The sequence below is a fragment of the Heliangelus exortis genome, chromosome 13 (genome assembly GCF_036169615.1).
Source record: "Heliangelus exortis chromosome 13, bHelExo1.hap1, whole genome shotgun sequence".
NCBI lineage: Eukaryota > Metazoa > Chordata > Aves > Apodiformes > Trochilidae > Heliangelus > Heliangelus exortis.
The window spans coordinates 15,630,752-15,654,565 of record NC_092434.1 but is presented as its reverse complement, the minus strand read 5'-3'; the positions used below and the strand labels follow the sequence as shown (position 1 = coordinate 15,654,565).

The 23,814-nt window shown below is 35.9% G+C and overlaps 1 protein-coding gene across 3 annotated transcripts in view; it reads right to left on the bottom strand.

Moving 5' to 3' along the window:
- Positions 1 to 6,406: 6,406 nt before the first annotated feature.
- The window catches only part of NFATC3 (nuclear factor of activated T cells 3), a 65,950-nt gene continuing 48,542 nt past the window's right edge, over positions 6,407 to 23,814 (bottom strand). For 2 of the 3 annotated variants that reach the window (XM_071756977.1, XM_071756976.1), the window contains exon 10: positions 6,407 to 9,899. In XM_071756977.1, coding sequence (XP_071613078.1) covers positions 9,781 to 9,899 — 119 coding nt within the window. In that variant the 3' untranslated portion in view covers positions 6,407 to 9,780. Of the gene's footprint in view, positions 9,900 to 19,255; positions 19,358 to 23,814 lie in introns of all 3 variants that reach the window. The other variant, XM_071756975.1, reaches the window with a different exon arrangement.

The window sequence follows — 23,814 nt, the reverse complement described above, 5'->3', positions numbered from 1 at the left end:
GAACCAGGGATCAAAGTACTCCACAGAGATTTTATGCTATCTCTGTGGGACATAGTGAAAAATAACTTAATGGAATTCAAATTATGATTGCTTAAGAGAACATTCACCTTAGTGGCCTGTACAAACTCAGATAATTACGTACTGTGCCTACTTCAGACTTGTCTGTATTTCAGCTGGCTGTGACATTTATTAATGTCTTAACTTCCTATGACTAATATTAAGCACTCGCTGCATTCAAGCTGATTGGAAGTTTTCTTCTAAACATGAATTTTTTGCATTAATTTGAAATACCTTGTAGTGTAAAGTGGGTTAAAACCAAAATTAGAGCACAAATAGTCTATGATGCAGTGATACTGAAAAATTAGTATATTCCAAGACATCTTTGTCCATTCTACCAAAGCTTGTTGGATGCTGTAATTTTCTGCCCCTTGTGAGCCTTGGGGTTCAAGTATGTGACTAATAACTGACAGCACAGCAGAGAGCCTGAAGTGTGGCCAAGACTTACTAGAAGTTATTTTTGTCTCTCTGTCAGCTGTTCCCCAAGCAGTGGCTTTTGAACTACAAACCCTCTCTGTTACTATTTCAACGGAATGGGTGAAGCACTGGGTAGCCAGTTCACTTGCTAGAGAGTCTTGAAATCTCAGTTTAGAGATTCACCATGTGTTAGGATAAGGGATACCTTACTGTTACCCAGATTACTTTACTGGTATGAGTGAGGTGTGATTTAGATCGTGAATACAGTGTTTAATCATAATGCTCAGTGCAATCAGTTTGTTTGGGGTTTTGGGTTTTTTTGGTTGTTGTTGTTTTTTTGTTTTTTTTTTTTCATGAAATGCATAGGTGTAGAAATAAACAAAGAACCCCATATTTAGTCTAGTTGCATTTATACTATGTGAGAAAGCTCTTTGCTCTTTTTCCTTCTGGTAAGAGCTGCTAAAGGATTTAGCCTTTGTGTCTTTTGTCTCTTTGCTGGGACATCTTTAGCTTTTACAGCCATTATTCCTTTTCAAGAGAAGCCTTTCTTAGAGGACTTACACCAGTCAAATCTCTCCTGCCCCCCTTCTTCCAGGTCCTATTTTTGAGTAGGAGGAAGCTATGCCACCCTCTGAGAATAAAAGCTGTTTCCCTTCCATATGTATATAAATATTTCCACATATTAAGCATCATTTCTTCTACTAAACTGTTTAGGTTTTGCCTAATGAGGTATTAAACTCTCTCTTCTCTATTTGATGGATACTACTGCTTGCTGCAGTACAGTTACTCCGAGGCTCTGTATTCTTTATCAGCCTTTATACTCAATACTTGATGGAAGCAATGAAGGCACAGTCCCTGAAGGGGAGGATCCTGGAGGGAGGGCAAAGGCACAGAAAATTTGAATAATAAACACAGGAATATGCTCGGCCTAGCCAGTGGTATGTTTAACTCTTTATTATCTAAAATGTATTTTTTACAGCTTAACTGCTATCTAAAAAGTATTGGTAAATTTGCAAGAATTTCTCTTCTATGAAGTAGGAGTTAAGGTTAACTTTCTGTAGTAGTGGAACACTGAAATTGGAGACAGACCTGCTCAGTAACAAATTTTTACTTTTTTTTTTTTTCCCCTTTATATGTTTTGTATGCCTCCTTTGAGCTAAGGAAACCTTACTGGTCTCCAATGTCATTTTAGCAGCTGGATTAGTTCTAAAGCATTTAGGCTCAATCAGTATTTTAGACTTTTGGTGAAACTCTGCTGACAGTCACAAAATGTATGCCTCTCTGAGTGTCTCCAAACCACCCTGTCATTCAGCGCAATATTTGGCCAGTGTTGGATTGCTTGTTTCCTTCATTGTTTGTGCAACTTTTCCATTATAGTTTCTGTCAGTGGTGAGGTCAGATGGCAATGATGACATTCTTGGCATAGCTTCTTTTTTCATATCCTTAGAAAAAATAAACCCATAGTAGCATTTAATTCAGTTTCAGTATTGCCTTATTTGTCCTACTGACTTGATGACTTGTACTGCTCATCCAGCAACTCTGACTACAGGCAGGCAAATGTCACAGGGTTGCATTTGCTGTTACTTGAATAAAGTTATCCTCAACCTCTTGTATTTGCTTTTGGTTAAAGATTTTATAAGCAAACTTTAATTCTTGGTGAGGGAAGAAGTTGTGAGAATGTGGAGGTGCACCATTGCCTGTATTAGCAAAACAGTGTGCAAAGTAGTGAGTGCATCTAGAGACAAGAACAATTACTACAAGGTCTTAGGGTGATCATGCTGCACAGATCTGAACAGCAATGGTTCTAAGCCAGTTGTAAGGATTACTGTCTATGAACAGACAGTATACTTGGAGACAGTGCATGGAAAGCTCAGAGTGTATGTGTTTGAATGGCCTTCCAGTGCTTTAGAGCAGGCTGTGGAGCAGCTCTGAAGGCACTTCCTCAAATGACAGAAGACTGGAAAAATCTGTTTGGACATCGTACTTACAGAATTTCCTACTTGGAAACAGTGACATGCTGATTTTAAAAGTTTGTCTTGTCCTTTTCCAACACATTGTAAAAAGGCTTGGCTGGTGGATACAGCAGGAAGTTAGTGGAATATTTACAGTCAGATCCTTTTATTAGTGAGGGAAAACCGATGCCCGTAAGAGAACAGGCAGAACACTCAGCTATTGTGTGCCGTGTATGTTTCTTGCAGAGTTGTTGCTGCTTGGCAGAGAATCCATTGCACCTTTTGCACCAAGCTATATCATATTTATGAAGGCAACCCTAACCTTTCATGCCTTGTCCTAAAAATGCTCAGTATTTGAATATCTCCAAAAGCTGATGTTAAAGCCAGCACTGTGCTAACTTCACTTGTGCTATTTGCTGATCTAGGATGTTAAAAATCTAGGCTTAGGGACTTGTATGCTTGGTACTAGAAACTAGAGGTGTTAAGGTGCAGAGGTGGTTGTTATTTTTTAAAACTACCTGTTTTCTTAGAAACATTTACCTTCTCAACTGACATGATTTTCAAAAATCTGCTTCCTTGTCTTCTCCGTTTTTTATTATAAGGACCTTTCCAAGTCATCAGTCATTTCTCATTCCACCGACAATAGAACTTGTAAAAGTAGTTACTCCATTTTCTCTCCTGCTTAGCTCGTGAGATACCACTGATTATCCAACACTGCATCCCCAAATATTTTACTGAATGTCTGAGTCCCCTTCAACTGTATCACTTTTCTTTGAAAATAATGACACGCTGACCAAAAAACACAGACAAGGGCAGAATAGCAGTAGCTTTTCTCATATACTAGAGGTGAGGTGGTGGATAGGATAGAGAATGAGTAGGTGGGAGGATGGATGGAACTAGAAACAAAAGTGGAGTCTGATTATTGAGATTAAAAAAAAAGAGAACCAGCAATAAGCAAACTCTTAGCACACCTGGGGTTCAAATACTCACTGACAATTATTTGTAGCATTAACTGTCAGAGAGTTTACATTGAGCTTCTTGATACACGGGGCAGAACCTTTTGGATCAGAACTGATCATTATTTTCAGACTGTCTTCCCTCTGTAATTTTCAGGCCCTTTAGCCTGTACTTCCCACCCTCTTACCTGGGGAATCAGTCTGTTGAAACTCCAGAATTTTTCCATGCTTTACATATTTTTTATTTCTTCTAGAGACCCAACTTTTTATACTTTCATTGGTTCCCCTTTATGGATAACACAGCTTCTACATACTGAAGGGTTTACTGTAAATATATTCACCTTTTTTATTTGCTTTGTCATGGTGGATCTTTCTGTAACAAAAGTTCAATGACAACATTTTATTTTCAAATACGTGTGCAAAGGCTGGGCCCTTGGGCTTCAAATGGCTGATTTGAGAAAGATTTCTATGTTTTCTAGATGTCACAAAATCTAGTTTTGACAAGGCTGGAGGGTTAATTAATGATCTTGCAGAAAACATGGCCTTACTGGCTCCCAAAGGTTTTTTTGCTCTTTGCTTATTTGCCCACAATTTTATTATTCCCCACTTAAAAGCTTGTGTTTCATTATCACCATATAAAAATATATTCCGTGTGGCTTCAGAGAGCTGTCCTGTTTCTTTATGTAAGGTTTAACTCTTTCTGTGATGTATTAAGAGGTCAGGGCTGAATTATTAATAGTGCACAGAAGTTAACATAGCTTGCTAACAGGTTAAGCTGTGCATGGACAACTTCATGGGACTTCTGTCTTTCTTATTAAGGCATGAGCTGCTGAAATTTTCTTGTATCTATGATCATATGCATTACTCTAAGATATACATCAATTGCACCAACACTTACCTAGGTATTTTTGTATTAATAAAGGTGTTGAGAAATGTCAGAATGATTTTTTTGAGGGAGGCCCTGTGTAATAGCAACGAGACTATAAAACAGTCTTCTTGCTCTTACCAGCAGATGTCAGAACAATGACAGTAAGAAAGTTTATTTTATTTTTCTTTCTTTTTTATCCCAATTTTCAGACAATATTTAAAGATAAAATATTAATGAATAATAATAAGCCAACAAAACTTCACTCTAAATCTTCAGAAACAGCTCGGAGAACTTGTGTAGCTTGACTTCTCGAGCAGATCAATCTTTTCTACAACAAAATACAAGCCTTTGTACTGTATTGTACTTACTTGTATCTTACTTTTTATTGATTATTTACCTTGCAGTCTGGTTATTTTTTTCCTCCTGTTGTATTTTACATGTAGCAGATGTTACTGGTAACAAAAGACACAATAGTTTATTGTAAAATAAATCTGTTTCTTAGAGAATCTCAGCAAATGATAGTGCTTTTTGTGTGATAAGAATGACTGATGTTATTCTTAGAGAAGTCTGGATAATGAGTGGACATTACCAGAGAATGTTCTGTATGCAAACCTATGCATAAATTTAAATATACTAGGAAACCTTTTTCTATTTCATGTTGGACTGTGTACAGACTGAGGCCTTCTAATGGCTGTTCACATACCTTAATATTTTCATCGCTACAGCAGTGCCTAGTTTCTGAGTATTATTTTTGTCAATGAATTAAACTCAGAAAAACAAACAAAAACAACAACAAAAAAAGGTGGGAGGCTATTTGGAAAAATCTCAGTCCTTGCCTAAATCACTACAGTGCAGTAAATTTTGGATCTAAAGCATATAGTTGTATTTTGAGTTAGGCTGGGAGAGGTGGCAGGGAGGGGAGGGATAGAAGTCCAGAAATAAGAGGAAGGAAGCAGATAGCACAGTATTGGTGCAGAATATCATAAGGGAATAATAGCTACAATAAAAGAATTAAAAGACCTTGATTTATGCCAACACTTCCTGAAGGCTTGGGTCCTAGCTGAACAGAAATTTCGGGTTGCTTTTAAAAAAAATACTCCTCGCTGCTTAACTGAAATTAGAAAACACTGTTTTGCAAGGTAGAAGACTGGAATAAAGTCTCTCTGCAACACAACAGATAACAGGTGTCAGTGTGCTTAGGGCTAGCCACACTCCACTTCACATGCCATAGCATCACTGCATATTCTAACATCTCTCCTACCAGTCATAGTGAACCAGCCTTCAGCCTATATGCATTTGAAAGACTTGATCTGACACTAAAGTATATAAAGTCAAGGCATGAATTATTATTAGTGCTGGTATATGCTAATTATGTGGAACACATATGGAACAGATCTCCCTCTTGCTATTTTTAGTAAAACTCTGATATAATTACTTTGCCTTTGGTTACTGGTGTTGTACTTCTTTCTGCTATATTTATAGATAAAAAGATAACAAAAACTGGTGAAAGTAACTAGACAGGACACACACTCTATATAAAGCTAATCCTAAACTGTCTCATGTTCTCACTGTGGAATATGAATAGAGATCATTGGAATTCCACATGTGAGTAAAAAAAGACCTTGAAACAGAACTGCAAATGAGTTAAAATCTTTCCAGCAGCACTTAATGAACTGAGAGAAGATGTAGATTTTAAGGCCAGAATCTACTGTATAGTTCCCAAAGGCATTTTCCTAGCTATTGTGAGATCAGCCAAGATTCAGCAAACAATTTAGATTTTGTAGGAATTCTACATCTAATTCTGAAACAGTTTAATTGCATCTTGCCTATGATAATATACTTTCAGGAATGGACATTACTGTTTATGATGTATTACCCCATTAGTAATTTCTGGAATAATTTATCAAAATAATCTGCTGGCACTGCTGATCATTTATTACATACGCATAGGCCTACTGTTACTGGCTCTAGGTTGAGCCCCAAACTCTTACCATATTGCTTCAGAATCTCCACTCTTCTGGGGGGAATATGGAATGTCCCTTATTTAACACATCACAACTGATCACAGCTGTTTACCACTGTACTGCAAATAAGGAGTTTCTTCTTGCTATGCATTTGTGGGCATGCATTTTAAAGAAATGACAACATTTGATTTCTTTTTATTTATTTGAACACTATGATTTTAAGAGCCTAAATGCAAATTCTTCCCTTTCTTTCTGCAAGTAGCACTGCAATCATAACTTACAAAAATGTTTAAAATACAAAATGTACATGAAATTACAATACAAGGCTCTGTAAACATCTAGAACTTAATCTTTATTGTCCCACATTTTTAAATATAAAACTTCAATTTAAACGATTTCCAAACCTCAAGGAATGACATCCATTGTGAGTATCAAAAATAGAGTTTCAAACCTTTGTTTTTATCAGAACAAAACTGTCATGTTATTTTCATTCTTTGGTTTAAAAAGGATGGCAGTTCCCCTGATAACATGGAAGTTTTACTACAGAAATTCAGATTGCTACTTTGTGGTAATTTCAGAAATCGCCCCACCCCCCAGTCTGTATTAACACACAATCCCTTAATTTTTTTGTTTTTACCACTGATCTTTGACCCTCCTTATAGAAAAACACCCTTATCATTAAGGCTTTCCTTCAAGATAATCTAAATTATTAAAAATTTTGGAGAAGTACTCAGGGAGAAGACAGGACTTAAGGGCAAGGAAGTGGATGCCAACAAAATATCAACAGTTGCCGGGTTCTGTTGCTTACTTAAATTTGCATAGTCCAATAGAGATTGTGTGCTTTTTATATCACTAAAATTATACAAGATTAACAGTCTTTACCTATGTTATCACACAAGCTAAAATAAAATTAAGACCCTTGTATTGAAGCTTTTACAAGGCAAATACAAAACTGCTTTAGTATCCAAAGCTATATTTTTTAAATTTAATTTTTAAATAGGAAAGCATCTCTATGTCTACAGGCATCAAGGTATTTAAAGGCATCAGAAAATTTAGTGCATAGCAACTCCGGATTGTTTGGGCTCCTATATTTTAGGTACAGTGTGAATTCCAGCTACTTAGAGAACTTGCAAGGAGGATCTGTACCAGTAGGATAAAGGAGCATAAATCCCATACAGTATGAACAGCTTTTAAGTCAGAATTTTGCTACTAACAGTGGTTTAATGCAAAAGACCCAAAACATGAGTGAAAACTGGAACATGCCATGCCACCAGCACACAGTCTGAAGACAATTACATAGTTTACGGTGTTGTGTGGGGTTTTTTGGTTGTTTTTGAAGTGTTAAAAAAGTAAGTAGATGGTATTTCTCAGCATGTGAATAATTTTCTAGGATCTTTAACATAAATGTGTAGACAACAGAATAAGCACCATAGCTGAGGGGCAGTATCACACTTTTCAGATTACAGCCCTGCCATTTTTTTCCTGCAAATTTTAATATTTGCACCATTGAACAATACATTCACAAAAAAGGTGCTTGAGATTTCCAGCACATACATAGTGGCCTTGCACTACAATGTTTGAAAAAGCTATGAAATATCAAGATGGTAGCTTTAGGCTGTACTCTTAAAAGGAAGTACATGATAAAGAGTTAAAATTTCACCCACTTAATGTATGGGCTTTGCAAAAGTTCATGATTCAGCTATTACAAAGATGTGATTATAGCTACTTTAATGGTATTGCTTGGGCAGTAACTTAAGTTTAGGGTAATTCTTTGCCTGCAATAGGCTCCATGGAGAGTTTTCCCCATGACTGTGTGTCAGAATGCTCTATAAATAGGATCTGTGTTTACCCTTATAGGTATTATAGATCATACTTTAAGACCATTTTTAGCAATTTTGAGTCTGTAGTAATTTTCTATAGAAAGAGGAATGTGTTCCACCTGTGTTAAATCACTAAAATATCCACAATTATCTGAACACAATTATTGTATTCAATGCAAATACGATTTCTCTCAAAACTTTTGAGTGTATTTACTTTTGATTTTTGTTTGAGCATCACAGCTCACCCAAATGAGGAACTAAACTAAACCTCTTCAATATTTTAAGGTTCTGTGTATTTCTGCTCTTTCTTGGCTGTGATAGTTGTACCCTTCATGTTCCAAATCAGAAAGCTGTGCAAATGACCCTGACATCTGGGGGAGGGAAATCTCTGTGGCCTAAGCAGGAAGTTTCAGATCCTCTCCTAGGTTTCTAATCATAGAGGCCTGAGATTTTTAGTAACTATGTAAACAGATTGTTTCTACTGTATCAGGTTACATGGGATAAGGGAAACATCCTTTTTGAGCACAGGTTACTGCTGCTGTCAATCTTGTGTTTCTTTGGTAGCTTCTGGTTCACACATTTACAATTAAGCATGGACAATTTATACTACCTAGTCACTAATTCACAGGAAACTACTTTTTAGCAAACTGATGTTTATGAACAGATTAGATTTAGGGAACTGTAATTGTCATCTCCTTGGGACTTTAAAGTGGCATGGTCAGGCATACAGCATATAAAAGATACAGATGTGATCAAATGATTTATTGCACTGAAAACTTGAATGCCACTGATCTCGTGATTTCAAAACCATATTCTGTAGGGATAATAGTAACACTTAAATCCTCAGCAAATATTAAAATTTTTCCTGTATTTCTCTAACATGGCTTTGATGTTGCTGTTCTTTCATTTAAAATCCTACTGCTCAAATTTGATTACAAATGCAACTTTCTAAGAAAAAACTATTTCAAGAAGGAGCCTGTGCTAATAAAGAACAGGAAGATAATCCACAAAGTTATAAAAGTTTAAATTTTGGAATGTCATTTCTATCCCAACACTTTCATGATGGAATGGTCTTTTTGCAGCCTATCAAGTAACATTTTTCAGTTTATAAACAAGTGCAGATCTATATTTGGCTTTGCTTCCTATGAATCTAAGAAAGAAAACACTACGGTATTTGTAGACACAACGGCTTCCATGGCATTGGCTTCAGATGATGGGTATGATTTGCCACTGGAAGATCATATTAAAAAAAAATGAAACAATATAAGCTTAAAGGCTTTCCAAAACGACCAAAAGGTGTTACAAATAATCAGTTACAAACTATACTATCTCTAAGGGAAAGCAGCACACTGAAGATGTGTATTAAATCTTTTCCCACATTCAGTACTGTGAATATTATAAGAGCAAACTAACATCTCCACACATTTGAAGCACTTACAATATAAAAGTATTCTATTTAAATGCAAAAAGCAAAGCTTGTTTGTAACTTTAGAACAGTTAAAATATCTGGTGTAGATTCCGTGTGTCCATTTTAAGAAGTCTCTTTACAGCATCTGAGGAACTACAATTATAAATGCTCTGTCTCTACATCAAAAATGTAACCCACTAAAAGGGCTTTGCAAGGATCCACTGTTCCAGTTCATAAAGGCCACAGAGTTGGAAGCACAGTAAATCTAAAGAGGAAGAAGATGAAGAAATACTCAGAAACTGTTGAGTTTTCATGATGTTTAGTTGTAAGCTTATCCGTTACTGGATTCCATCAGATAGTCTTGTCTCCAGAGATCCAGGACTTGCAGACTGGCTGGCCAGTGTTGTTCCATGAGACACTGAGATCTGTGACATATCTCTTCCTATGATCTCATTCACTAAAAAAAAAAATTTAAAAAGTGACTGTTTTTCATGCTTTCCAAAAAGTAGAGCTCCCTATTGTATCCCTTTTAAAAAGAAATTTTTCACTGCTAAGCCTTGATGCAGTTAAATAGAGGATGAATGAGGAACTTCATTTCAGTAACAGCTGAGCAAGGGAGAAGGGTGAAGCTCTAGTTTCTCTAATTATTATATTGTGCACTTACCATAATCCATGTTGGAGAATCACTAAAACGTGAAGAAAGTAAGCTCATACCTATTCAGAACAAGTAGGTAATGGGAGGGCATAGCATAGGTCGGTTAAGTACAATTTCCCCACAGAACTCTTTCTGTTTAAGAGTCTTACAGGCACAATAAATAGTAATTCTTTGCTCTTTTCAGGCTACTTACAGAACTTCCTCAGAACTTGGATTCGGATTAATACAAAATTAATATTCTTTTAATATTACATACCTATTTAATTGGCCAGTTTTGAGTACTTGATATTCTGAAAATGCAGTAATAAAGTCTTATCTATCAGCCAGCTTTCCTATAGTCAAGAATTAAGATTGAGTAATATGCAGGTCACATCAGCTTGAGTGTCCATGTGTGTCAAGTTCAGCCAAGATTAGTCAACAAGTGAGGGATGCCACTATGAATTTGACAAATTAGCACTTAGGTTATCAACAAGTGACAACTTCGGAGTGTTACTCTTAAAGCCTACATAATTCATGGCAGTATAATTGAGTTTGGAAGATGATATAAACAATGATTTTAATGGGTAAGTGTAAATTAAGTCATGTTCATTTTCCAAAATGGGCAGTGGTAATTTTAACTAAGAAAACAAGTAATCTAAGCAGTGGTGAAAAATACTATACTGAATAGCAACCACAACTTTTAGATTAATATTTTATTGTTAATTTATTAATTTAAGTATTTTATTATAGTAAAAATATACTATTTAGTAGTTAGAAGAGGCAAAACCAATCATGTTGTTTTCCATTACTTCAGTGGCAGTAGGTATTGAGTATTCTCTTACTCAACAAGACTTTGATTATGCTGAATTATAATAATAAGAAAAAGCCTCTGATATGAGTTTGTATGGACCTTCTAGAAAGAGGCACTGAATGGGATCCTTTTGTTGAGTAAGGACCATTCCTAGTAAGAGTTAACTGTTTCGCTAGTAGGCTGCTTCTATTGAAAATCTCAGATTTGGAACCTAGGCTTTTGCTGGTTTGTTCTCCACTGGGTAACTATACAGAATAATACTGATTCACTTCTCCACCCTTCTTAATGCTTCCTTCATTCTCCATCACAGGATTTAGCTTCCTACTAACCATTCCTGTCTGGTAGAAGTACAATAAAATCACTCTACAGGCTGTGTAAATTGCTCTGTAATAGTGTTCAGCAGTGTGAGCATTGCCTTTTGCTGCAGCAGCAGCATAAGTGGGTCTGAAAGAAAATGTAGTAATACTGTGAATGCTCTAAAGTATGTATAATGCATATAAAATCCAACTAGGAAAACAAGCTTTGTCTATATTAATTTACTTAGGAAAGTCTTAAAAATCACCTGATTTTGTAATCTAAAACTCAATCAATGGCAATGTTATTGTCTTGCATGAATGCAAGGACAGTTTGTTAGAAATACACATTAACCAGTTCTCTCAAACATTTCAAGACTTGCAAGTTATCTGGCTTCAAAAAAATCTCTCATACATTAAACTAGCTGGACTGTGAAAATTGTGTCACTGCAGGTAGGATACTTTTTCAAGTTTCAATTTTATTATGCCAAAAAAAGAAATAAGCAAACAGCTGTTAAAAAAGATGACCTTTTTTTTTGTAAACAAAATTTAGATGTTCACTTTTTAGAACTATGCTCCAGCAGTTTGTCAGGGCACTCTTTAGCTTGCTTCAGCAACAGGACTGTGGCAGCATACAGCAGTTTATAGCAGTCAGAACAGTTGCTTTCTGCAAATCAAATATGACAGCTGTTTAGTACTACTAAAACTTTGAGTGGTCCAATGAAAAGCAATATAGCCAAATATCTTTTAATTTTAAATTTATTAGATGGTTACTTCCTTTAAATTTTGATAGATGAATATATATATATATATACCTATATATATATATATGTAGCAGGCAATATCAGTATAAACTGGCCTATGTTGTTGCAACATTTTGTAGTTCCCAGAGGCAAAGGTGTTTATTAACTGAACAGCATGTAGCCATGTGGCATTGAATTCTCCTTAAATCACATTACACTGTGAATACAATGGCAGGTCATGTGGTGCTTAATATGCCAAAGTTCTGCATAATTCGTTGTGTAGAGTATTAACATTACAGGTCAGTTTGTGTGGTTTTGGTTTTTTTTTAAGCAATGATTGATTTGTTTACAAGAAGCTATTTTATAGTTCAGCGTGATAGGTCTATCAACTTTAATTATGCCGTTGGATAACTTTTTTTTTTGGCAACATCTTTAGCATATGGTCAATAAAGAATTCTCTGGTTTATATAGATTTATATTAGAAACATCTACGATTTCTCAGGGAAATGCAGTCCCAACAGAAAATTCTAGTGGACTAGTTTTACTTGCCGTAGTGATTTCATTTAGGATTACTGATCTTTAAAAGCAGCCACTATTCAAATGTGGCTTGGTTGTCCTTACTGTGTTTGGGTTTTTTTTCTCTGTTTGGGTTTTTGTTGTTTGTTTGTTTTGGTTGTTTTGTTTTATTTAAATTTTTTCTTCAATAAGTATCTGAACCAGTGTTTTGTCAGAGCATTGTGAAGGCCTGAATGAATACAAGGCCAGAATCCTTTTTCTTCAATGTCTGGGAAAGGTGTTTTTTCACTTTTTCACATCCCATAGCCTTCTGACTAACTCATCTTCCTATTTTATACTTCCCATGAGTGTCAATTTCAGCTGTGTGGAAATCTGTAAGCAACAGATGTACGGATGATGGTAAAGATGCTTCAAAGAAGCACAGTCTGCAGAAGCCAGCAGCTGCAGTTCTCTAACCTTTTGTGGTGCAATAGTTTGCCTGACAGGTTTGAGACAGGTGGGATGATGTGCTCATTGAGGCATGGGCCTGCTGTCTGACTGTCTGAGCCCATCACACTTGTGAGGGGTGGAAGAGCTGAATGGGGACAGTGGGGATCTAGCATGGAGGCTAGCAGATGGAGGAATGGGCATTATTTATACCAGGATAGCAGCTTTTCTACAAAAGGCTTGTCTTTTGAAGCTCGAAAAAAACCCCAAACACTGTAAAGAAGCCATAGTCAATATTTACCAACATTAAATAGCTTAGAAGTCTTTGGAACAGCTCACTGAAGAGATGCACAGCTCTGCATATGTGCAAATTGGGAAGCATTTAGGATTTATATGAAGGACATCCTCTCTTTCCCAGCATCATTTTAATTAATTTGTGTGTTCTGCCACTGGAGGGGTATAAATTAAGGAAGTTTAAAATGTAAATCATGTAGGTAGTAAGAAGACTTAAAATCCTGCTTAGAAAATTGTAAAACTGAAAGAATATCACACAGTGTTTTTCCTTTTTATATTAATTTGTAATGAAGAAAATAAAATTAGTTTAAACTCCAAAATAGAAGTCCAAAGGTTAGTATTTGAGTCCATGACACATTTACTTTCTTCCACAGGGTCAATCACAGACCCTGTAGTCATCTGTGATTAAAACTGAAAACTATTCATGAGCATAAACACAGGTTTTCTAAAATGTTGTCTAGCAAAATCCAGGTTCTTAGGTGACAAATTGGGAGAGGAAGTAAATTTCAATGATCCTGAGAAAGGACAGAGCTCAGACTATACTCATGATGCTTTATAAGCAAAGAAAACTTTTCTATACTTGCAGAATGCTTCAGCCCACCTTTCGTGCTTTTGACTATGGGGTACATGGGCACCTGGAATAGCAAGAAGTTTCATCTGCCTTTTTGCTTATCCTTAAAAGCCATCCAGTTAGCAACTAGATACTGGGAAATCAAGATGCATGGATTTTTTTAACACTTGCACTTATTTTTTATAAAATTTTTTTTCTTCAGCAAAAATTTCTGGGGGAAGGCTGCAGAGCTTGTTCAGGATTCAGCAGTACAGATCTTAACTATGTTGTTAAATTTCTCTATGCCAGGTTAATTTGTGTAGTGTAGTTTATACTAAGAGAGGAATCTCATGAGACTTAGGATGGAGATAAACAGCTATGTGAGTAGAACTTTCATTCTTTATCTACTATTTTATTTTTTCCTCCCATGTATTAAATCACTGCCTGTTAGGTACCATGTGTTCTGACTGCAAATTCATACCTGTAATGTCAAGAGACGAGAAACCAGAAATATTTTCCATACTATTATGGAAAGTCTAGTTAATATTGGAAGTTGTTAATATTTAGTATTCATTTAATACCTACTGATCACCTAAAATTATATCGGATGATCAATGTCAGTTGAGTGGAAAACATCAATTGTTTTCCAATGTTTTATGTGCTAACAATCCAGGTTTCTAATCTTGAAATAATGAATGGATCAAATCAAAAGAGAAAGGAGTGGCACACACTACCCTTAATGAGTGTAGTGTGAGACTGAGTGTGTGGCAGATTCCTCCAATACAAAAGTGGTAACTGCATCTTGAAAACTTGTTTCTCAGATAATGATGCAAATGCAATACAGTTTTTCTTTTTTGTTTTCTTTTTTAATTGGTCTGGGAAAGAGAAATTATTTAAACAACTTTCCTATGTCCATTCAAACTGACCTCTTTGGCAGTTATCCCAGATCTAAGAATTCCAGCTGTTACTTTATTTACACTAGTTTCACCTTTTTTTTTCTTTAATATTTATACACAGTATAAGCTGGCTGGTAAATTTATATTCATAGTTATAAATAGACTGTACAGAACTTACTTAACATGGTGGGGAGAAAACCTTCTGCTAGAGACATTAAACTGGAACCGTCAGTACTGTTGCACTGCATTGCAAAGGGGTTTTTTTCTTTGTTTTGTTTTATTTTGTTTCTATTTGTAACTCTCTGATGCTGTAAAAAAAAACATGAATATACTGCAGTGGAATAGCACTCAAGTAATCTGGGGGCTCAAGCCCCTGCAACACTTTTAAAAAATTCGTATGCTGCTTATGTCAATACCAGCTGTGCAGGGCAGAAGATAACTGACTTTTGAATCTGGTGTGAAGCTTGTAAAACAAGAGCACCCTCATGTTCCATGTTATGTTTTACTGGGTTGTTCCCACTGTTTTGGTTTCACATAGTATTCTGTTTGCTCTTTTAAGTCCCTACCGGCTGCACACATGAAAGACAGTAGAGCCATTGAGATTGATAATAAATTGGGCCACAGCTCCTTGGAAGCCTCTTCTCCCCTTCCATAACCCTTAATCTTTAGGCTGAGGCCTTTGCCTCCTGGTCACTGATAAAAGTTATTGCTCTAGATGTTTGCTGCATGAACAGCCAGACTGTTCATGAGGATCTCTTAAAACTGTTGCAATCTGCAATCCAGAGTTTTCAGATAAACTAAAATTAGGGTGAGTAGCTCATCCATTTGTGCAGTGAATGATATGTAGGGACAGTAATCTTATCAGCTGCTCCAATGGAGATGTCTTGTGAGCAATACTGATCAGCCTCTCAAGAGAAACTAACCTACAAAATGTTATCCATGTTACCTGATTTGAACAGAACAAAGTTCTTGTGTTATAAAGCATGACAAGGTAACGAAAGATAGTGCTTCAATAGTAAGTAACTGTCTTAGATAAATTAAAAACTTTACAATTTTAATTTTGAGTAAACTTTGGAGTACAAAATTCTTGAAAAGAAGTGGTGCTTTGATATAAGATCTACACTTTTCCTACAATGTCATCTTAATTTATTTTCAATGTGAGACTAATGATTTGTCTGTCAACACATATACTTGTAGCACCTTACTATTTCATACTAGAGTAAAAATAATGTAGCATGATCTCTAAGATAAGTGTTTGCAGTTATAACATCAGAAGTAAAGGCATTATCTTTTAAAATCAAAAGCCAACCAAATACTAGCATGCTTCTAAATGGCTCTGTACTTAGTTCCTCTATTCTCTGTGAATGGTAAGAGACAAATACTTTATACTGGAGAACAAAAGAAAATAAGCAATACCTGAACCTAAACTCCTTTCTGGAATAGTGGATGACCTGTTTTCCTATGAAGGAAACTGGTAATGTATAATCAGGACAAGAGAATATTTCTACAGGACAAGAGAATATTTCTAATAGGCAGTTACACAGCATTTTAGGTTTTCATACATCAAAAATACTGCCTGAAAATCTTCACGGAGAATTACAAACAGTCTTGTTCAGATTACAGAACATTAGATATGTAATGGACAATAGTAGAGACCTAAGAAAAACACATCATGATGCATCCCAAGATGTTCTACCAGCCTCCAAAACACATTTATCCTAGAGTATTTCCAAGTCAGAGACATTATCTTCTGTGTTGAATGGTCCCATTGGAAATTTTCTCCTTGAGGTCTTTTATGCTTGAGCAATATTCTGTGATCTGCAACATTCTGAGACAGTAAGTTCCAACACTTGACTAGATATGGCTGTAGCAATGCTTTTTGTATGTATTCAACTTGCTGCATGACCAGCTGGTGGATACTTTAGTATTTGCTCTCCCAAAAAGTATTTTAGTATTTTCTATTACCTATTCTGTGTCACCCGTATTATTTCATTATACTTAGCATAATCTTCTCATTCATTTTTTTGGTTGGTCTTAGCTGATTCAACTTTTTGGTCATGCTAGTTGTCTGTAACCAGAACATCCAACAAAATAACATTTATGAATCTAATTCTTCTGTGACATCACCTGTAGAGGAGCATTTTTTCATTCTCTGCTACTTTCCCAATTATTCCCTGTATTTATTCACCCTTTTAAGACTACTTTTAACACTACTGAGCAAGTTTTCATAGAATTGTCCATTTTAAATTCAAGATGGCTCTAAATGAGAATAGCTCAGACAAAGTATCACTGTATTTATGGAATTAGGACAGGTTTTTGGTTGGTTTTTTTTTTTTGCTTTCCTTACCTTAATTTCTACTCCTTTTACTGACTGATTTTCTTTAATCACAGTCTTTCTGTAGACTTTTCTAGACAGTTTTTGGTTTTTACTACTCTGAATACCTGATTAGCAGCTGCGTCATGTCTGTTAATCTATTCTGAAACCTTTTTACTGACACTTCAACTTGAGACAGGTCCTGCAACATGTCCCTTTTTCAAAGGACTTCGGCATGAGAATCTCTAGTTCCTCAGCCTCAATACAAAAGAACAGTCTAAGTTTGTTTATCTAATTTTAAGCAGATTTCTGATTTGTCATCTGTTGGCCAGATTACTTAACCTAATAATTGTTATGTTCTTTTCTGTATTTGGAAGCAGCCTGTAGTCTCACTTACTGCAGAGTAGTTGTACACTTAACCTTCATAAATAGTTCACAGACTGCTTGCAAGTATTTTAGCCTTTTGACCACCTATTTTTAAAGTAAGTTTTTTTTTGTTTTCCTAAGGTTCCCCTTTTAAAATCTGTCAAAACCTATCATGTTGAAACTGCTACAAAACAGTTTATTATTTTATTACTTTATTTTTTAGCAGTTCCTGTAGGCTTCTTTGGACCAAATAAAGAGATGTTTCCCCTTGAGGGTTCTTCTGATGACTTAGAGCTCTGTGAAGCAGTTATCACACTTACCCATTCTATAAAGGATGACTCAAGTATTCCATTAGTGTATTTCCTGCCTTTGCAGATTGTCTGATCTTCTGCAGCACACTATTGTTACAGTTGCTCTCCTGTTTAGCAGCATAATTTAGAAGCTGTGCTCTTTTTAGAAGATAAATCTGTAAGCATTCTGTACTATTAGTTGATAGCCTGCCTGATTTGTCACTAAGCATTTTTCAAGGTACAGAACCATTCTATTAGCTTTCCTATGTAAACATCTCTCATGTTAGTATCACACTATCTTTCTTACATCAAGTAACCAAAATACTATATTTTTTAAATGCCAGGTTTCTCAGCTTTATTTCTCAGATTCTAGCATTTCTGTGTAAGCATATTTCTGTCTGGGTCTGGTTTGCTGTTTGTGTGCCCTTTTAAAAAGGGACCGGTCAGCATACATTTCAAAATCCTGCTTTTGCAGTCTGACAGCCTGTGTGTCACTCTTTAGCTGATAGGGTAGTATTTGGTGGTTATTTCATTATTAAATTGAGTCTTCAGTTTTCAAGAACTCCTGCTCTTCAACAATTACTCTGTACCTACCGAATTTGGAGTTGCACAGGATATAGTCTAGAACACAGAAGTAATCTGAGTCATAACGGATATTTTACTAATAATTTTGCTGTTTCAATATACAGAAATGTCAACTTAGTGTACACAGTTCTTTCCCTAATTCTGCCTTTCTAAACAGTAGCTACTTACCTTACTTATAACATTATGGTACGTAAGGAAAGCAGAACTAAGTTTTTTGAAAGATGCTAGAAGACCAATATTCATGAGCAAACTGAGAATCAGTCCACACACTGATTGTGTGAGCATTTTATTAAGGCTATTCTGAGACACTTTACTGTTAACAATCACAAATTTACTCTATACTTACAGGTATTCCTCTTTAAAAATCTATGGTTAAAGTGAAGTGGTTTATGTGTTTATTTAAATGTGTGTGTGTGATTATATATATTGAAAAAAAGGCAGCATAGTTCTTTGACATTTTAGGCATGTTTGTAGTAAAGTAAAAAACACTAAGAAGGATGAGTATAAACACAAACACGACCAATATACCATGTGTCTATTTCTAATATTACTACTGAAAAGAGGTTTGGTGCACAATTATCTTGTTTGTATGTGAAATACAGCTGTGTGAATATAGGGAAAATTCAACTAGAAATCTATTTACAAAATCCATATTCCTAATGTTCAAACTGGCAGTGTGCACCACTGCATTCCATCTATTTAAATTTACATTGCTCCATCTTTTTAAAAAAGGAAAACATACTAAATTTCTCATAGTTAACTAATCTGGCCCCTCTACAACCTTGCTCATATTTGGCTCAAGATCTTCATATCCTCTTCTGTTGTTTCACTAGATCCTACAGCACTCAGGAAGTTCTGTGGCAGCTATAAATATATATACACTTTAAGTCTATTTTTTTACTGTATGAGTGTACACCTGGTTCACAACTTCTGAATTTCCAACTATTTCAGAATAAACAGGTGTCCAATTATTATAGCAATACTTCAGTATTACGTAGTGCTTTTCACTTGTAGATATTAACACTATTACAATACTTTCCCCTTTACTTTGTGCTCCAATTTCAAACATTGAAGCATTTCAGTAAGCAGACTCACCCTCTAGATTTTCCACATAGGAGTTGGACATGAGTGCTGAATGTTGAGTCCATTTCTCTGTTGAACCTGATGGCTGGTATTCCAGGTCAGAGATAAAACTGTCTGTGTCAGAGAAGAAGACAGACATAACTACTGACTGGACTAAACCAAGAAATTACAGTTCACTCAACCAGGAAGTGACTTTCAGTTTTCTTTTAATAAGTTTAAATACCCGGTTTCAATCACAATTACTATATATGGTGACATAAATAACTATTTATAAGTTATCAGAGTGCCTAGTAAAAACAGTATCACTTATCTTGTATATTTAGTTACTTTTCAGTTATCAGCCAGAGCCATAAGGGTTATGGTTAATATTTCTGGATGCCTACCTATTTGTATCATTGTAAATTTTATACTGCATATATTTCATTTTAGTAATAGTGTTAGTTCAGAATATTCCTCCTGCGAATTTCTCAATCTGCTTTACTTACTGTGGTCAAACTAGAAGTGCTTATGCCCCTTGATAGAACTTCCACTGAACAAGGTAGGCAAAGGAATACTCTGTTTAACTGTTTATTTTAATTTTTCCTGTCCTTTAAACAAAGGAAATTGTTGCTGTCAACAACTGTTCCCTTTTACTTGTCAGGCTAAATATTTTGCCCTAAGTATAGATCTACAGTCAGGTCACACTGTAGGTGTTGGAAAACTAAGTATTATCTTAGTATAGGTGGCTCTATCAGACCAAGGCAAATGTGGAGAACTGTTTCCTGGAGGACAAATGAACATAGTAAAGTATATTGCTTTAATAAGTGTGTGTTTATGAAGTCTGATTAGTTACTATGCAGAGCTTACAACAGTAGACTCGGCTGGTTTTATTGTGTTTGGGGTGTGGTTGGTTGGTTTGTTTTGTTTTCCTTGCCTAAGACAGAGCTGCAAGTTTAGTAAATTGAGCTTTAATACAATTAACATTACTCTGGAAACCGGCTAATTTGTGCCTTCTAGATAGAGCCACACATTTGCTTCCCCAGTGTTATTTCTAAGCCCTGCTTAGGGATAAGCAGGAGACTGAAAGTCTATTATTTCTTCCTCTGGAGATTCAAGCAGTTAGAATTACTTTTTGGGGGGGAAATGAAATGTTTAATTGTGTAAAATGTGAAGTTAAATTTAATCAGGAAGTCAAAAGAATTGTCTGGGTTTCAATGAAAATGTCCACTGCCATTTTGAAGGAAAAGAGTATATAAAGGACAAATTCTTGTCAAATAATAGGAGATTAAGGAAAGAACGTTTTTCCACCAGTTCTGGTAGAACCAAAAATAAAGTGACACTTAAATAAAGATCTAATGAATCCAGGGAGATGGGCAGAAAAGTACCTTGGGATGAATCAAATTAACTTTTAAGGACAATCCTCTTGACAGCTAAGGCTTTCAAAGGAGCAGACAACAACAAACATACTGACAAAAGGCCTCCAGAGAAAACAGTGGAGTTAATTAGTTCTATTAAGCAACAGCCTCTGCACCATAAAGTCTGCATAGCTTATTCAGTGAGGATCATATATCACTTTAGCAGAGAAATATGATTCTAAGCAATTTTACTAATTAATTTCATACACAGAGGGACTATGAGGTTCTTGATGTCCTAACAAAGCTGCAGACAGTGAGTTTTTGCTGTTACAAATTCTGGACAAAGCGTGGCATGCATAGCACATGTAACTTGTCTCCTGCCAGCAGCTTCACCTGCCAGCACCTTCTAGAATGAAGCATGCACTTGCCTTGGGCACACAGTAGTTGTTTGTGAAACGTGGTAAATAAAGCAACAGCCTTTTTAAGTGTGTAGTTAGCATAAAGAATTTCATCAATGCAAACATAAGTTCAATAGACCTTGGGGTCCCATATAAACATGTATTAAAAATACCTTTCTACCTCATAATTTCATAAACATTTGAGAAAGGTTTTTACCTTCCTTAAGCAATACTAAAATGTGTTTTGTACACAAAGAATGTTACATTAAAATTAATATGGAAGTTAAATAAAGAAAACTGACATCCTGGAGAACTATCTATTTAACTGATCAAAATTTAATTGTTTTATGAACCACTTCTTTGTCGTGGGTCCTCCCTTAAGTAAACAGAAGTTATTATTAATCTTAAAACCTCAATTATCTGCATCAGATTTGGGTCAAAGCAGTTAGTCAACTTAAAATGAGAGTTCTATTACAGACACAGGCAGACCAAAAAGCTACATCATTTGTTACATCATTTGGTTTCCATTTTGGCTTGACCTCTTCCTACAGGAGTCAAAGTTCTTGTATCAGTTTCTAATTAAAAATTTAGCCTTTTACTAGTACTGAACTCAAGTAGGATGTGCAGGCAGTTGGATTTAAACTTGAGTATCACAGAATCACAGAATGGTCACTGTTGGAAAAGACCTCTACGATCACTGCCTCCAACCATCAACATCCTCCTCACTGTGCCTGCTGCCTCCCTCCCTCAAGAAAAAATTACCAGTATCTGTATCACCATGCCCAGTAAGGCATGTCCTGAAGTGCCTCATCTACACATTTTTCAAATACTTTTACCTCCCTGGGCAGTCTGTGCTGATCCAAGAAATATTCTAGAACATGATTATTTGCAGTGTTGCTGGACTAAATAGCAGGGTGGGTTTTTAAATATTATTTGCAAACAGAATTTTGATGTAATTGTATGGCAGACTGTCTCAGCTGTCTATGTTTAGTAGTATTGCTGCATCCACCTAGGAATTTGTGTGTTTCAGAGGACATATCAGTGATTTGCTATATTTACAAGTGTAAAGAGGATAAGTAAGTCTCAAAACCATTATGCATAGACTGTGTAACATACTTCCTTGGATACAGGCCTTCTTTTGTCAACTTTGGAGAGAGTTCTACCCACTGCAACTATGTTAGGAATCCCTGCAGCTACGTCACATTGGTTTGTGCAGTATATTTAGCCTGGTTTTGACTCCATGAGGAAGTAGTACACTGTCAGCCTACCCTAAAAAAAAAAAAAAAAAAAAGCTACCAGCTACCAGGCTATAATTAACCCTCAGTCTTCTCTGCTGGTGGAGCTGCCAACTGATTCTGTTGATCTGTGGTCAAAAACACTCTTAAGGCAATAGCAAACTAGGACTAGGATGTGGTGGGTTGTCTTGCCAGCTATTTTGAGCCATAAGACAGTCTTACTTTTAGAAATTTCGGGGTTACTAAATGCTTCTTTTAAAAAATTGACTGATAAGGCTGTATGAAATATTAAAGAGGAGTATAATTTTCCTGTGTGCATTATGTTTTATAGCTCTATAGGCAGACTGTGCCTGCAGTCTGAGCATGAGCTCTGCAGTTATTTGGTATGGTAACAAAGATCCCTGTTCATGTCATGGTGATGATGTCACACTACATTTATATACCATAGTGAAATCAACTCATTTAAGTCATATGTTTACCCCCTGCCCTCACACAAGAAGATAGAGGAGTCTAACACAGTCAGCATGAAGCTTGGGGCCAGAGGACACATGCTGCGCAATGGAAAGCGGTGTGAAAGTGTCTGAGCGTATTTTTGCCAGGGTCACAAGGGCATGCCTGACTCCTTCCAGTTCTGCTACTATTGTAAGCATCTGTACCATGACGTGAATATGCCACTTGCATTCACAGAGTAAGTTTCTAAACTCTTCTAAGTCTTAAATTGTAATCTTTTTGCAACTACTTGAGCTTACTTAAAATTAGTGTAAGGTGTTCTGTGGCTCTCAGAGGCACATAGGAAGTTTCTTACATTATCACAGCTGCCTCACTAGCAGAGATTTATGAACACACTAGTAGAAGGTCATAGTATCCTTTACCTGTTGACAATGCCAGCTGGATAACATCCTCTTCACCCTTCCTCATTGTTCCAACCTTTTCCTTTTAATTTACTGCTCAGTGTCTGTATCTTTCCCCATTTCATTCATAACACCTATTTCTAAAAGAAGATTCCCATTCTCTTCAAATACACTTCAGGTTCTGCCTTAATGACCTAACTCAGCCTCAGGGTCTCACTTCAGGAGCCCATAAGCTTATGAGAAGAATTAGAATTGTAAATTGCTTTTTACTGCTATCTCCATACTGTTTATATACTACATACACAGAGAAATAAAATCTACAGTTGTTCTCCAAAACTCATTAGTTACTACTGTGATTCTCCAGAAGTTAACCTGAAGCTACAGTAAAAAGCTACCTGTAAAGACACACATTTCCTAGCAAAGACCTGAATAATCTCTGAGCTTCCTGGCAAGAGAATTTTACTGGAGAGTTAGCACAGAACTACTAAAATGAATGAATGCAACAGCTTAGAATTCTACATGGAATGTATCTGACAAAGCAGACTTACTGCTTTATGTACACAAACCAGTTAGAGGATTTCTAGTTATGATTTATAGTAAATTCACATACTGGATTTTCTAATCTCCAGCTTTATGTAATGGAGATACAATGAGTAAAAAATGCAAGAGGATTAGTAGAAGGTCATTCTGATTTGCTGAATACAGCCTAATATAAGAACTTAAAAATGGTGAAATACTGTTTTACTTGTTAGA